Source organism: Tetrao urogallus, assembly GCF_951394365.1.
Source record: "Tetrao urogallus genome assembly, chromosome: 2".
Taxonomy (NCBI): Eukaryota; Metazoa; Chordata; class Aves; order Galliformes; family Phasianidae; genus Tetrao; species Tetrao urogallus.
In genome coordinates, this window is record NC_136814.1 from 50,921,641 (window position 1) to 50,935,838 (window position 14,198).

Genomic DNA, 14,198 nt, shown 5'->3' on the forward strand with positions numbered 1-14,198 from the left:
AATTTTGGTTTCCAAAATGGTGTATAATTTCTTGAATTCCTAAGGTAAGGCTTCTGGATGGAGACAGTGTTCTTAGAGTCCTTCCACCTGTGATTTTGTTTGCTTCTTGTCTCCTGGGAATGCCTGTAAGAGGAATATGTGTAGAGATTTCTGTACTTGAGGCAAGACAGAAAGTAGCTGCCTTTCCAGGCTCAGAGACATAAGCACTTTAAGAGCTATTTAATATTTCTGCTTAGATTATCCAAATATACACTTAACATGGCAGTCTGGTATAATTGTGATGTATGGACTAAAACAAAGAGACAGTTTTGTTAAATCACAGCACCAGATATTGCTGTTGCTGCGTGAAAAACCATTCAGTCCTGGGGTATGTAATAGCTTTTGGGTGAACCTGGGTTTTAGAATAAAGAGAGAAGAAGGTTAAATAAATCTGAATGATGCTACTGTTGGAAGAAAGGTGGCATATTCAGCACTCCGAGGTGGGAAAGAAATGGGGTGGCTCTTAGCTCTGTTTCTAAAGCATTTTTTTCCTGTTAACTTTGGATACTAATTGTTTTAATTTTTAGCCTTGTCACATATCCCTTGGGAATAGCAGCAGTGTGGTAGGAAGAGATACTGCCTATTTCTGAATGGAGTTATTTGCAGCTAGTTCTTTGTCTCTATTCTTTTTCTTCTGTAGACATTTCACCAGGCTTCCCAAATTATGATTTCTGCTTCTCTAGTGTGTTGCTAATTTCTTTGAAAAGATTTATCTGCCCCAGTTACTTTCCAGAAAAGAAACAGGGAATTTGATCTTCTCTCTATGAATCTGGAAGCTACTGCTCCCAGCAGCATGGGAAGTAGGACATGAAGCTGGAGAGCACCCATGAAAACCCGCCCACAGTCTCTTTTTGAAGGAGACCGACGTTGTGAATTTCTATCCCATGAAAAGTGCCATACTGAATGACTGAAGCTAATGTGACTAATGTAGACTAACGTGCTAACTACTAAAGGGAAGGTGTGCATTTACTAGAGGAATTTCATACTTTGAACCTTTTATGGTTATTTTCTTTGTAGTGTGTGCTGCCCTTGTCTATCCTAGGGGGGCTGTCATCTTGTGATACAAGTTTTTTAAACTTTAACGTGTGGCTGAAACACATGAATCTGCAGCATAATGCAAGATCTGTTTTTTGTAGAAGTCTTATCCATGGGGAAAGTGTTTTCAAAGATATGATCAAATTTTGAGTGGGTGCCACTGATATTTTCCAAGTGCTGTAATGCATGGTGTTCATTGTATATACTTGAACAGAATGGTAAAGGATGGATGGCTTACCAATGTTGGCTTAGATGGGCAAGCTACTTTAAAAGCTGCTGTGAACACAATTGGTCATAGATTCACAGAATACTCTTGAGTTGGAAGGGACCCACAAGGTTCATAATGCCCAATCCCTGGCTCCACACAGCACTACCAAAATTCAAACCTATGCCTAAAAGCGATGTCCGAATGCTCCTTGAACTTGGACACTTGGGCCATGCCCAGTGCCCTGGAGAGCTTGTGCCATGCCCACCAACCTCCGTGCTGGTGAAGAAGCTTTTCCTGACACCCAGCCTGTCCCTCCCCTGACAGCTCCATGCCGTTCCCTCGGGCCCTGTGGCTGTCACAGAGAGCAGGGCTCAGCACTGCCCCTCTGCTCCCTGTGAGGAGCTGCAGCTGCCATGAAGCCTCTCCTCAGCTCCTCTGCTCTGGGCTGAGCAAACACAGGGACCTCAACTGCTCCTTGTACAGTTTGCTCTTCAGATCCATCACCATCTTTGTAACCCTTTGGACCCCTCATTGGTAGCTTTGTGTCCTTCTTATGTTGTGGTGCCCAAACCCACAGGCAACACCTGAAGTGAGGCTGCACAGTGCAGAGCAGCGCCATACAATCCCTTTCCTTGCCCAGTGTCAGTGCTGGGCCTCATGCAGCCCAGCGTGGCAACTGTTACTTATTTAGAGGATTTGCTGTATTCTATAAATGAAGCAAGGGAAGGGAGAGTACCAGCAAAAAGTGTAAATAATAATAATAAAAAAACACTGAGGAATATGTTTGAGTTATTGATATACAGATCAAATTGCAAACATATCTCAAATGCCAAATGTTTTTACAGTAATCCATTTTTTTAGTACCTCAGTTCTTTCAATTTGTCGAAGTGCAGCAAGGGAAAAACTGACTGGGTTTCCCCCCCACCCCTCCTTTCTTCTACTCTCAGTGAAATAGGAATCTGGAGGAAGTGAGTGGATAGACATGATACAAGAGCTTTATTAAATGCTATGAATCTGTCTTCCTCTTTTCTTCCATACATGCTGAATTCTTCCAGATTTCTCTGAACAAGTCATTAGGGAACAAAGTATTTGCACCTGATCTCGAGGTTATTAGACACAAGTATTTTAGCTTTCTAGTCAGGTCATTGCTGTAGGATGTTGTACCACTTCTGAAGACTAATAAAATTGCATGTGTCCTGGTGAACTCTCTTTTAAGCATGAACTTAATGCTGTCTGTACTACTTGAAGTAGCTAAGAAGGCTTTCCCCTCAGGTCAGATGCCCATCGTCTGAGCCATACTAAGTAGACTTGCTGAATGGAGTATGTGTTGACAACCTGCTGTAAAAATGACATGTTCAACATCCTTACGTATACTAAAGCGCTCTCTCTCTCTCTCTGGCAGAAACAACTTATTTTGCTTTTTCTTTCCCAAAGGGCAAGAAGGCCCTTGTTGGAGGCACCATCTGACATTATTAGCAATAGTGTTATAAAGTTGTTTTTCTTGGAGTTATATGTATATATTAATCAGCAGGAACAAAGCCTTCTTGTGTGTGAACTGAGGAAACTAAAAGCATGTGTTGATAGCAATATCATAGTCTTGCAGATAGGCTGGAGAAATTGATGTGTTTCCTCAAATCACTTTCTGCTGCTCCTGGAGGAGCTAATGGGGAGATGGTTTCTTTTCTTAGTTGACCATTCTGTGAACTGGGAGGTCTGTAAAGCAGTTCTTGTGTTACCTGTTTTGGAGACCTTCCTATGCAACCACAAATTTTCATTTCTTTTTTCTTGTAACTGAGTTTATACATTGTTATTTTAGCTGGACAAGAAAAGCTTTTTGTTACAGTTATTAGCGCTGTCTGCTAACACCTGGGTTTTCCTGACCAGCAGTCTGGCTTTCTCTTTTGCTGTTCTGTAATACTTCGCTGTTGTCATCAAACAGATGAAATAATGTATTGATTAGTTTTGGGCACCTGGCTAACATGGAGACTTGAGATAACACAACAAAGGCTTCTATTATTTGTAAGTTCTTTTAGTATGATGAGTTCTATTTCCAAGAAAGATTAGTTTAGATAAAGGGTTTCTTGCTCTCTTGTTTGATCAGATTTAAAGTTTATCTAATATGCCACTTTAAATGACGGGCTAAAACTTTTATGCTAGATCTTCCTTTAAGGTTCTTAGATGAATTATACGTGTTATACGTGAATTATTAATTATACGTGAATTATATGTGTCAGATGTTCTCTGCATCAATTTCAACAATTTGTAGGAAAATAAATATAACCACTTTGTTATTCCTGAAGGTCTTTTCTGGTTACATTGGAGAGGAATTTAATAGAAAGCAATGAAAAGGTGGTTGGGAATATAGTCTTACATACAATTGTGGCACAGTATATAAAGCAGAACTGTTCTTTAAACACCAGACAGCTTTGTTAGTGTTTCAAACAATTTTTTAAGGAGCATAATACTAAATTCAATATATGCTGAAGGTATTGTTTCTAAATGCTTAATAATTAGATGGTTGGGTTATTTTCTCGTTCCTGCTCCAGTCAATATATAACAGGCCTATTCTCATTATGTGCATTTGCATAGTTCCTCCTTTTTACAAAGAATTTCAGAACATAATTTTACATCTTGCTTCTTGTGTACCTACATCTGCAGTAACGTTTGGTATCCTTTGGCCAAATTGCTTACACTGTGAAACCGTCCTGTTTACCCAAACGAGTTGGAATGTGTCTCATAGAAGAAAATATTAATTGGATTGTTTGCTACCTTCTTCCCCTGGAAAAAAAGCTGTCCGGGCTGTTCAGGAGATGGCAGAAAACAGCCAATCTTAAAATGATCATCTCTGACATGCTCTAAGGAGATTTTAGTGCCATACAATCTGTGTTAAATTCAACTTGGGGTTCTAATTCAGAAACTGTCAGCTCCCTACGTGTTGAAATTGTTCTTTTTATGTCCAGTATTTCTGCTATTTAAGTCATACTTCCTCCGTTAAATCTTCTGAACGTGACAGAAGACTCACTGCTGTTTTCTTTTACTATGTAGGCTCGTGTTATGTACGACTTTGCTGCTGAGCCTGGAAACAACGAGCTAACTGTCAGTGAAGGGGAGATCATCACAATTACCAACCCGGTAAGAAAAATTAAAAACAGGGCTTCAGTGCGCTGTCCTGACCTTCTTCCAGCCAATGAAGGAAAAGATGTTCTAGATGGCATCTGAAGTCCCTGTCTACCTTCCCCTGAAGTAGCTAAAATGAACTAAACCCAAACTAAACCCAAAGAATTTTCCAGCAGTGTTGTGGTAACAAATACAGTGAGCAAAATTCTGGAGAATGGAGGCCCTGTCAGACTTTGTCTACATGCTTTGGAATTTTTTGCTTGACTTTTTTAATCTAAGTAGTGCTGAGTGCCAAGGCAGAAGGGTGGGCTAGTGATGCTGATGCGTTTTACATATAAGTGTGTACTCTCTCTTTTTTTTTCCTTCTCTTTCGTGATTAAAGCAGTATGTGCAAGGTACAGTGAAGGAGTGGTGAAAATACTGAGATAATGCTGTCAAGGAAATTTTAAATTAATCATATGCTTGAGCAGTGACATTTGATTTATTAATTTCAGCATGCCTTTATAGTTCTTACACTTTAACAAGGTAAGTATAAGTTGATGATGCTTCTGAATCTTCAGTGATATGGCTCAGTGAATAGGCTTTCTTTTTCAGACAAACAAATCCTCATTTTATGCCAGATTTTATTATCTGGTTGCATAGGAAGTAAAAGAGCCTAAGCACATTTCTGAAAGAGCTTAATCATATATAATCCTGATACTTTTTAGTTCCACTGACCATAAATACTTGAAGCAGACCTTTAGTAGAACCAGCATCTTCTTCAACAAGATATTTTGTGGGAGCAGAGGTAAATAATAACTAAATCAGGAGTTTAATTTTTTTTTTTTTTCCAATGGTAGGACTGAATAAATAGTTTACAGCTTTCAAGCTGGTTTTTCCTGAACAAGCCATTTGTGTGATAAGGCAATATGCTCAAAGTGAAGTAGAAACTTACTTCATGCTGTCCATGACTAAACTGTGGGGTAGATTGCAACGAAGGCTCTTGATCTTTTTTATGTGGTAAATGTAGAGACAGCAGTAGCAGAAATCATGGGAGTCCACTGGTGAGAGACCTGGGACTATTCAGCCTTGAGAAGACTGAGAGGTAATCTCATCACTTCATACATATCTGAAGTGCAGGAGTCAAGTGATTGGGGCCAGAATCTTTGCACTGGTGTGCGGTGACAAAACAAGGGGAATGGGCATAAACTGAAATACTGAAAGAAAGTTCCTTACAAACACGAAGAACTTTCCAGTGACACAGCACTGGAACAGGTTGTCCAGAGAGGCTGTGGAGTCTCCCTCTCTGGGGAACTGAAGATCCATCTGGACATTTTCCTGTGTGACCTACTGTAAGAAACCTGCTTTAGTGGGGTGTTTGACTTGGTGATCTCCAGAAGTACTTCCAATCCCTACAGTTCTGTGATTCTGTGATTTCTATTAAGTGCAGTACAAATGTGATTTCTGGCTCAAGATATTATTAGTCCTGCCGATTAACCAAACTAGGTTGAATTTATAATCTGAGATATCTAGTTGTTTGTGGTGGTGTGTGATCATTTAGTTCCATAACAAAAAAGCAAATGAAAGTTTATTTCAGTAAATGATTGGTCTTTACTATTTCAAATCTTTAAATACATAAGCAGACTTCTCTCATTATGTGCAGGATTGCATGATTTTTTCAAAGAGAAAAAATATTGTGCATAAATAAATACATCAATTAAAAAGCAAATTAAGAACCTGAAATTCAGTAACTGCTGTATAGCGCATATGGTTCCAGTACTCACCTGTGAATGAACTTGAGGTGTAACTGTGTTCAAGTAGCAGCTTGATTTTTAACTCAGAGCTGTCTTATTCCACATAGCATTGTCTTGAAATTGACTCTGCTTATCTGCAAATGTGTGTGAAACGTGTTCAAAAAAACAATATCAGGGTGCCATGCTGAGATCTGAACTGTCTTAGTTCTTTTCAAGCTGATAGACTAAGACATGCCTCAGTGATATTAAATGCAAACTAGGAGTGTTTCCAGATCTTGTATGGCAGGTGCCTTTGAACCTTGAGGTTAGCCATAATGTTCTTGTTTTATAGCTGCCACTTAACTGGTTGCATCTGCACCTTCCACAGGTGAAGTCCAGAATATGCAAATGCTACCAATAGCTTAATTCTATGCATCTTGCCTCTTTATAATGCTGAGAAAAATGAATGTTTTGGAAACAGCACACAAATTATTGTATTTTATGCACTGAGCATTGACTGTGGTTGCATGAATGATTGAAAGTGCTCAAAATCAACTTTTTTTGTCTCATGCCTGTTAAAGCCCACAGTAGTCCTGTTAAACAAGTGTGGTCTGTGTTCTTTTGAATGAGTACCTCCTTATTCAGCGGATTTAAGTGAGTTTGTTGTAGTCATAACTGTCTTTTGAATCTTGCATTCAGCACTTGACAACAAGACAGTACTTCTTCCTGAGTTGCTTGAAGCATGCTGTGGGATCCATCTAGCAAAACTATTTATGTATTATTTTTTTAGGATGTCGGTGGAGGGTGGTTAGAAGGAAAAAATAGCCAAGGAGAAAGAGGACTTGTCCCAACAGATTATGTGGAGGTAAGTGACTGCATCACTGCGTGCTAAAAAAGCAGAACTACTGAAAAAGCAATCATCCGGTTTGCTGACCAGCTCAAATGTGAAACTTTTAGTACTAATATTCAGAATGTATAGTATTGAAACAACTGTAGCTGACTTTGGAGACCATGGCAAATGTCATCTAAAACTACTGTGTTTCGTAGTGGTTTTCCAAGAAATGCAACATAATATTAGCCATTGTGAATCCTAGTGATATATATGCAGAACATGAGCTGTTTTGAGTTTGCTTCTGGTTTTGTCTCGTGATCCAATAATTTTGTTTTCCAATCTTAGAACTCAGATGCAGAAGTAAAGTGAGTAATGCAAGTTTGCTCTGCTCTTGCTGTAGCTGACATGCCTCATGCCCATGAGATCTCTGGAATAGAAATGCACATCTGGGGCTCAGGGTGTGGGATCCCAAATCCAGGGACTGCTCCATTTATCTTCCCGAGGGCCTGTAGTGTCTCCTCTGTGTGTTGATCTGCTCTTTGCTTGAAGACTGATGTTACTGGAGTGGGGATGGAACAGATCTCTGAATGTAAAGCGTGGAATCTCATTCACCTTTGGAACATAGAGCATGTATACATCTGCAGGTCATCAGCTAGGTCAAGATTTCTGGCTGTAACTCCTCCAGTGTCACTAAAGCATGTCCTTCCCTTCCTTCACTAGAGCTGTTTATTTTTACAAAGCAACCAAGATGAAAAAACAGCCCCAAATCTCGAGGTGGGAGACATGCTGACTTGCATAATCTTGTTTCTTGTATTTGTCTGGTTAGTTTCTATGTAGCTTTTTGCTCTCCTGACTTGTCCCAAACTGATTGTGAATTCCCAGTCTCCAAGCAGTAATGTTAACAACCATGTTGATCCCTAATGAATTTATAGATACGTATCTGCTACCACAAATTTGTTACACTGTGCTAATGCACTCTGATTCTATCTGTTGTGGAAATGAGTCCTCCAGACTCAACTGCTTGTAAAAGATACTATTGAACTACTACTTGTAAAAGGTACTGTTGAATTTAAATTCAGAAAGGATGTATGCTGCCATCTTAACATCTAGTGTTAGAATGATATGTGATAAACTGTGTAATTGAATTCTTGGAAGTGTAAAAAATCTTCTGCAATTTTTCTCATTTCAGATTATAACTGACGGTACAAAAGATGGAATTAGTTGTGGCAATTCATTAGCTGACCAAGCCTTTTTTGATGCCCTCTCTTCAAATACAGCTCAGACCAGCTCGGCAGCAAAAAGCAGTAATCAGGTAGGTCTCCAGGTGCCATGGCAGTTCTGTTAATATAACTGCTTGCATTTCTCAGCTGTGCTGTACCGTATTTATGAACCCTCACAGAATTGCTAATAGAAGTAATTATGTTTTCGTTAGGGAGCACTTCTGTTGATTATTTATTGTTTTTGTCTCTTCAGCTACTGTCACTCCTAAAAAAATAAGTGTTCTACAACTTCAAAAAATAAAGCATTTTATTTTTTAGAATCTACAACCTTGTAAAACTTTGACTACCGTTGTCTCTGTTTGTACCCCAGTCACATGTAATGGAATTCTCACTTTTAGCAAATTTGCATTAAGATAAAGTTGCTTGCATTAGTATGCTTATCTTTTTAAGGAACTGTGCTTTTTTTTTTTTTTTTTTTTTTTTAATGTTTGCTACAATTGGATGTTCTATGCATCATGAGCCACAGATGGATATATATCTTTCAGAATTTAAGTAAGATTTGTTTCTTTGATTAAAAAAGATGAAGCAAGTTCTGGCTTTGTCTCTTGTCAGTTGGAGAAGAGACTTTGTTTTTTCTAGAATAATGTTTTTCTTTCCTTTTTTCTCATTTTTTATTTTTTCATACTTTTTGTCCAGCATGTCATTTTATTAAGCTGCAAGTGTTTAGCTTCATGTTAAATATATGAAGGCAGCCATTATTTTAAACACAGTTTGTTATGTTCTGTGGATTGCTACATGTGTTACACGTAGGAGCAATTAAACACGTCAAAGTCCATAGGTCAGCACAAGAACAAAATCTGCTCTTTCCAGCGCCAGCTTGCAAAGCTGTCACTAATTGGAAAGTAAATGCTTTACTTATTGTAGCAGTGGGGAAAATGTGCCTAGCTTGTGGCAGTTAAAAATCAATTATTAGTTTTCTTAACTGTAACCTGTACCACAGAACTCAGAGATGAATTGAGATCTCTTGAAAACTGTACATGTGATGTTTTCATTATAGTCAGTATACATGAGTGTATGATATTTAATTTATGCTTCTTGTACTGAGCTAGACAGTGCCAAACCAATATAAGGTTGCCTAGCCTTTAACTAAAAGATTCTAACTATTCAGTAATCATTTGTAGTTTGCTTTGTTACGACTGTCTAATAGAAAAATTGGTGGAGGAGGGGACAGATCTCAGTGGTTTCTGTAAGTGCTTCCTGATGTTGTGCTCCATGCAAAGTCATGGAAGGGTGTAAAGAAGACGGTGCCAGGCTATTTACAGTGGTGCCCAGTGACAGAACAAGAGGCATTGTGCACAAACTAACACATACTGAAGGTTTCATCCAAACATCAGTAGACACTTTTTTACTGGGCAGGTGAGAGAACACTTGCCCAGGTTGCCTGTTCTTTTTTGGAGATCTGTAAAGACCACCTGGACAGGGTTCTCGGCACCCTCCTCTGAGTGGTCCTACTTGAGCAGGGGTTGGATCAGATGGACCCAGAGGTCCCTGCCAGCCTCAGTCAGTCTGTGATACTGTGGCATGTATATAGTACATTCAGGTACTGCGTACATGGAGTACATATGTGTAATATACACATATACACCCACACACAGTAGAGCTCACTACGACTGTCTCAATTTTTATTTATTTTTATTTTTTAATTTTTATTTTATTTGTCTATTTTTATTTTATGAATAATTTAGGTTAAACACAGAACTTCTGATATACCTTGTGAATTTCTCATCTCAGGCTGAACACAAACCATTGATTATAGGTTCCTTTTAACTCACTAATTTACAGTAATTTTGAAGGTAGAGTGGAAACATCATTTCTTCTGCTGTTATTCTTGCTCTGGTTTTTCATCCATAAGAGTTTCTAGCTAAACTTTAAATTTGAAGGGTTTGAAATATTTGCAGCACCGATTTCTGTAAATTCTGAGTACTGTTCCTCTTGTGAATGAAATAAGTAAATTTTACCTTGGAACAACTACTTGTTGTAAAGTAGATTAGACTATTTTGAATGGTGGTAAAGGCATCTATGCTTAACAGAGGGTATTCATGTGCCTGGAGAAGGGCAGAAAAATAGCCCTTGCCTATATAGGAGGAAGAATTACAATAAAAGATCTGTTCTGCTGGAAATAGAGAATTACTACATCAATGTAATTTTGGAAGATGCATTTCTAGAGAAGACAAAGTTTGAAAAGGCAGGTGCTTAACAGTTTATCAGCAGTATACTGAATCTGTAATACAAACAAATTGCAGTTTCTTTATAAACAAGTTTTGGAATAGGGTAACTCCAAGTGAACAGCTTGTTTCATTTTCATCAGTGTATTATTCTTATGTGTCTCCATTATCCTTCAAATGCTCTGTGTTTGGAGTTTGGAGAAGCAGTTTGGAGAAGCACCATACCGTTGTGCATTATAGTAACACTGTATTGCTGGAGATGGGGAGAGAGAGCAAAGGGGGAGTGTGAATCTGGATGCAGGCAAGGTCATGCAAGATGTAGGGGAAGCTAATACATTCCCTCAGGCTGATATGTTTGGGCTTCTTGCTTTCCTGCATTTTTGTAGCAGAAACCATCTTGTTGCATTGTCGAGATTTTATCATTATTTCAATTTCCTCAAGATTTTTATTTTTTTTTTTTTTAAATCTGGGTTCAGTAAACTGCTGTTTGGTTAAATATATTTTCTAGAAGGGCCTGCTTTGAATGTTAGTTTCTTCAGTTTCTGACACTGGTCTTATACTTTGTTCACATGTCCTATTGCTAGTAAGAATTTAATCTATATACTGAGCAGTCTGGCTGTAGTTTTGGATATTGTGCCTTTCTTCCAGATCAGAGAGTTCTTCATGATATTTTCTCTGTGCAAAAATTTTATGGTTAATTCTCCATCTGTTTCTAAGAATTTTTTCTTTTTTCCCCTAGAAAAGCCACTTTCTGCAATCTCCTTGATCTTGTGTCTCATTTGTAAAATGAAGATACTAGAATTTTATGCATTGCTCCTTTGTAAAGTCATATGGTGCAAAAAAAGATTTAATATTGTTGTTCTGGCATAGAAAGGCCAGACATACTGAAAGATTGCGTTGACTCGTGTACTGGTGCATCAGGAAGTCATTGTGGTGTTCATCCCCTATTTACCAGCTTTACTTCTGAAGCTGTTGCCTGTAAGAATATAGCCTGCTCTCTGGGTTGCTCCACAAGTGTATTACTCCACACTTGATTGTGTTAGCATTTGCACTGGTTAACAAGTTTGTTCAGGTGCTTTGGATTGATCTGTATTCAGATACACAGTCGTAAGCAATTGACTTGCTATTTTCAGGTTGCTTAATGAGTGATTTGGTCAATATACAAAGTGCTTCATCTACAAATACAACTTGTGTGTTCAGACTGTGGAAAGCGTAGAAATACAGGACATTAGGTGTTAATGTAATGGGAACTAAAATTGTCGGGTGTGGTCTGGTGCACTGAAAAAGAAAAAGAATTCCTAACTGCTGACATTTTGTTACCTGTTACAGTAGTTGGGGGGTTGAGTTTATTACAGGAAAATTTTGTAAAAACACTTGTAAATAAACAGGACATCTTAGAATTTTTATTACTATTTATATATTAAGGTTGCTTTAAAATGTCAGTAACTTTGCAGTGGAACAGGTTGTCCAGAGGAGTTGTAGGTCCCCTATTCCTGGAGACGTTCAAGGCTGGGATGGATGGGGCCATGGGCAATTTGATCTGATGGGTGGCAGCTCTGTCTACAGAAGGGATTTGGAATTAAATGGACTTCAAGTTTCCTTCCAACTCAAGCCATTCTGTGATTCTATGTGTATAATATCCACAGCCCCCAGTTTCAGTCAGTTAAAATGATGACTTAATTCTTGAAATGGCTACCATACTTCTGCTGGTAAAGACAGAATGATCTGTCTCACTATCTTTCAGCACCAAGCCTTATTAAGAATAAAAGATCCAGCTAAGTTACTCTTAGGCTTTTTTTTTTTTTTTTTTTTTTTAAGAGACTTGCTGTTTTAATACAAACTTTATGACCAAGAATGTTTTTCTGTCTTCATTTTCCAGTCCTCAGCTGGATAGTCGATCTACTCAGAAATGTATCTTAAATCTCAATGTGCTTCTGATAGGGCTTGAGTAAAATTCCAACAAATTTTATTTTTTAGCTTTATGCATTGTACTCTTGTTGACATAACTTTAGATGTTCTGCTATATCTCAGGGATAAAAGTGCTTTTGTCAAGTAGAAATGCTGTATGTCATAGTTTTCCCAAATCTATCCGTATATCTGCATCTCTTTAAATAAGACTTCGTTCCTTCTTCTGTTTACATTCCCTTTTGCTTTCTAGGAAAATAAGATGTCTCTGGTTTCTTACTATAGAACCCTTAATTTTTTGGTATTAGAAAAAGATCATCAGGTTGAACGCTGCACTGCTCCTTCTCTTTGCTTTTTTAAGATCTTTTTTCTTGTTGTTCCATAAATTAATAACTAATGCTACCTACTCTTCTAACTTCCTTTTCTTCATTGACAAAGATACAATGACCCCAACACCACATTGGTATGCTGTCATAATTGGATTAGCTACAAATATGAAATGAGATAGAAAAAGGGTCCTGAGATACTTCCTAAAGAGAAGGGAAGAACTTGGCACAGCTTGGCAGTTTCTTCTTTCCTAGCTAATTCCTTGAGTCAGTAGCGTGCCAGCAATAAATATCTTGGTAGAGCTTGCAGCATCTCCTTTAAAGAGGCTCAAGCAGGTAGCAAGCAGTCATGCCCAAATAACCAAGAGAAGGTGCATGTTTCCAAGGACTGCTTGTAGTACTGGGGCAGACAAAAGCAACCAGAGGAAACAGTGAAGCTAACTATATACAAACAAGGGAATAAATGATTAAGGGTGACTATTTTTATCCCCAGAGAAGAAAAGTGGATAAGAGATCTTACTGCTACATGTACCTATCATGTTTGTGGTTTCATGTCTGAAAGGCCTTTGAATAAATCAGTCAACAGAGTAATTAAGTAACCCTTAAATGGTGAAGATGCAACCTGTTATATAGCTTCTATGGGTCTCATGCTGTCCTGATTGTATGGTCTTTACATAAAGGAGGTGAAAGAATGAGGAGTTTTCTTCCTCTGACACTGAAGGCTGCTAATTTTAAAGAGTAATTTTAAAGAGTCATGGAAGTTATATGTAAGTTTTTCTGATATTAAAATAACACTAGCAATGATGACACTGAAATGAACTTAAATTATGGTAGGTCAGACGTATTGTTTTAGCCAGTAGTAAGTGAAATGACTTGGGATAATTTCTTCCCAGTAGAAGAAAGATAAGCGGGTACAGTCCAGAAGATAATTTTCCTTCAGAAAACTTCTGTATAGTCATTCTGTATAGTCAGGACAAATCAAAAGTAGTGAAAGCACCTTGTTTGGTGTGCAGGAACTGAGATAATTCTTAACTTGCCAGGTGTGTAGACTAAGTTGTTGAACAAGCATAAGAACACTAAGGAAGCTGTCCCCAAAGCTGTACTTAATATCTTTTCCAATAGTTGCAACTTAATGCTGTAAAGACAAATTGTGTTCATTAATTTGTGTAGCATACATCACCAGAATGGCTATGGAAAGTAGTAGATGATAAGATCAAAGAAAATAAACATAGTGTTATTACTAAAAGTGCATTATTCTGTGGAAACTGACATGCATATTATTGCATTCCTGAAACAGTCTCCCAATTCTGTGGCATTGCTGTGTGCATTCAGTGAGGTAGAAGTATTGTTGTGGGAAATGGGAGATGCATGACTCCCTCATGTTTGGTTTACTTCAGTCTGTCTTGTTAAACTGGTATGCTAAAATGCCTTCTAAAGTATGTAGGTAGATTGCAATTGTGTTTGTTTTTTTTATGGACTTCAGAAGCGTGCTTCCGTAAGTAATAAACCTTAACTCTGTAAATGTATGTTTGTAAGACTTAATGTATAGTTATCTCCGTACATAAATAATCTCTTGAAG

General features: G+C 38.0%; 1 protein-coding gene across 1 annotated transcript in view; it reads left to right on the forward strand.

Moving 5' to 3' along the window:
* Window positions 1–1,153: 1,153 nt before the first annotated feature.
* SNX9 (sorting nexin 9) overlaps window positions 1,154–14,198 on the forward strand; it is a gene marked incomplete at both ends in the record, with an annotated part of 46,042 nt that continues 32,997 nt past the window's right edge. Inside the window, 4 exons of the mRNA XM_079550020.1 lie at window positions 1,154–1,207; window positions 4,328–4,414; window positions 6,902–6,976; window positions 8,133–8,267. Of these exons, the coding sequence (XP_079406146.1) occupies window positions 1,154–1,207; window positions 4,328–4,414; window positions 6,902–6,976; window positions 8,133–8,267 (351 nt within the window). The remainder of the gene's footprint in view (window positions 1,208–4,327; window positions 4,415–6,901; window positions 6,977–8,132; window positions 8,268–14,198) is intronic.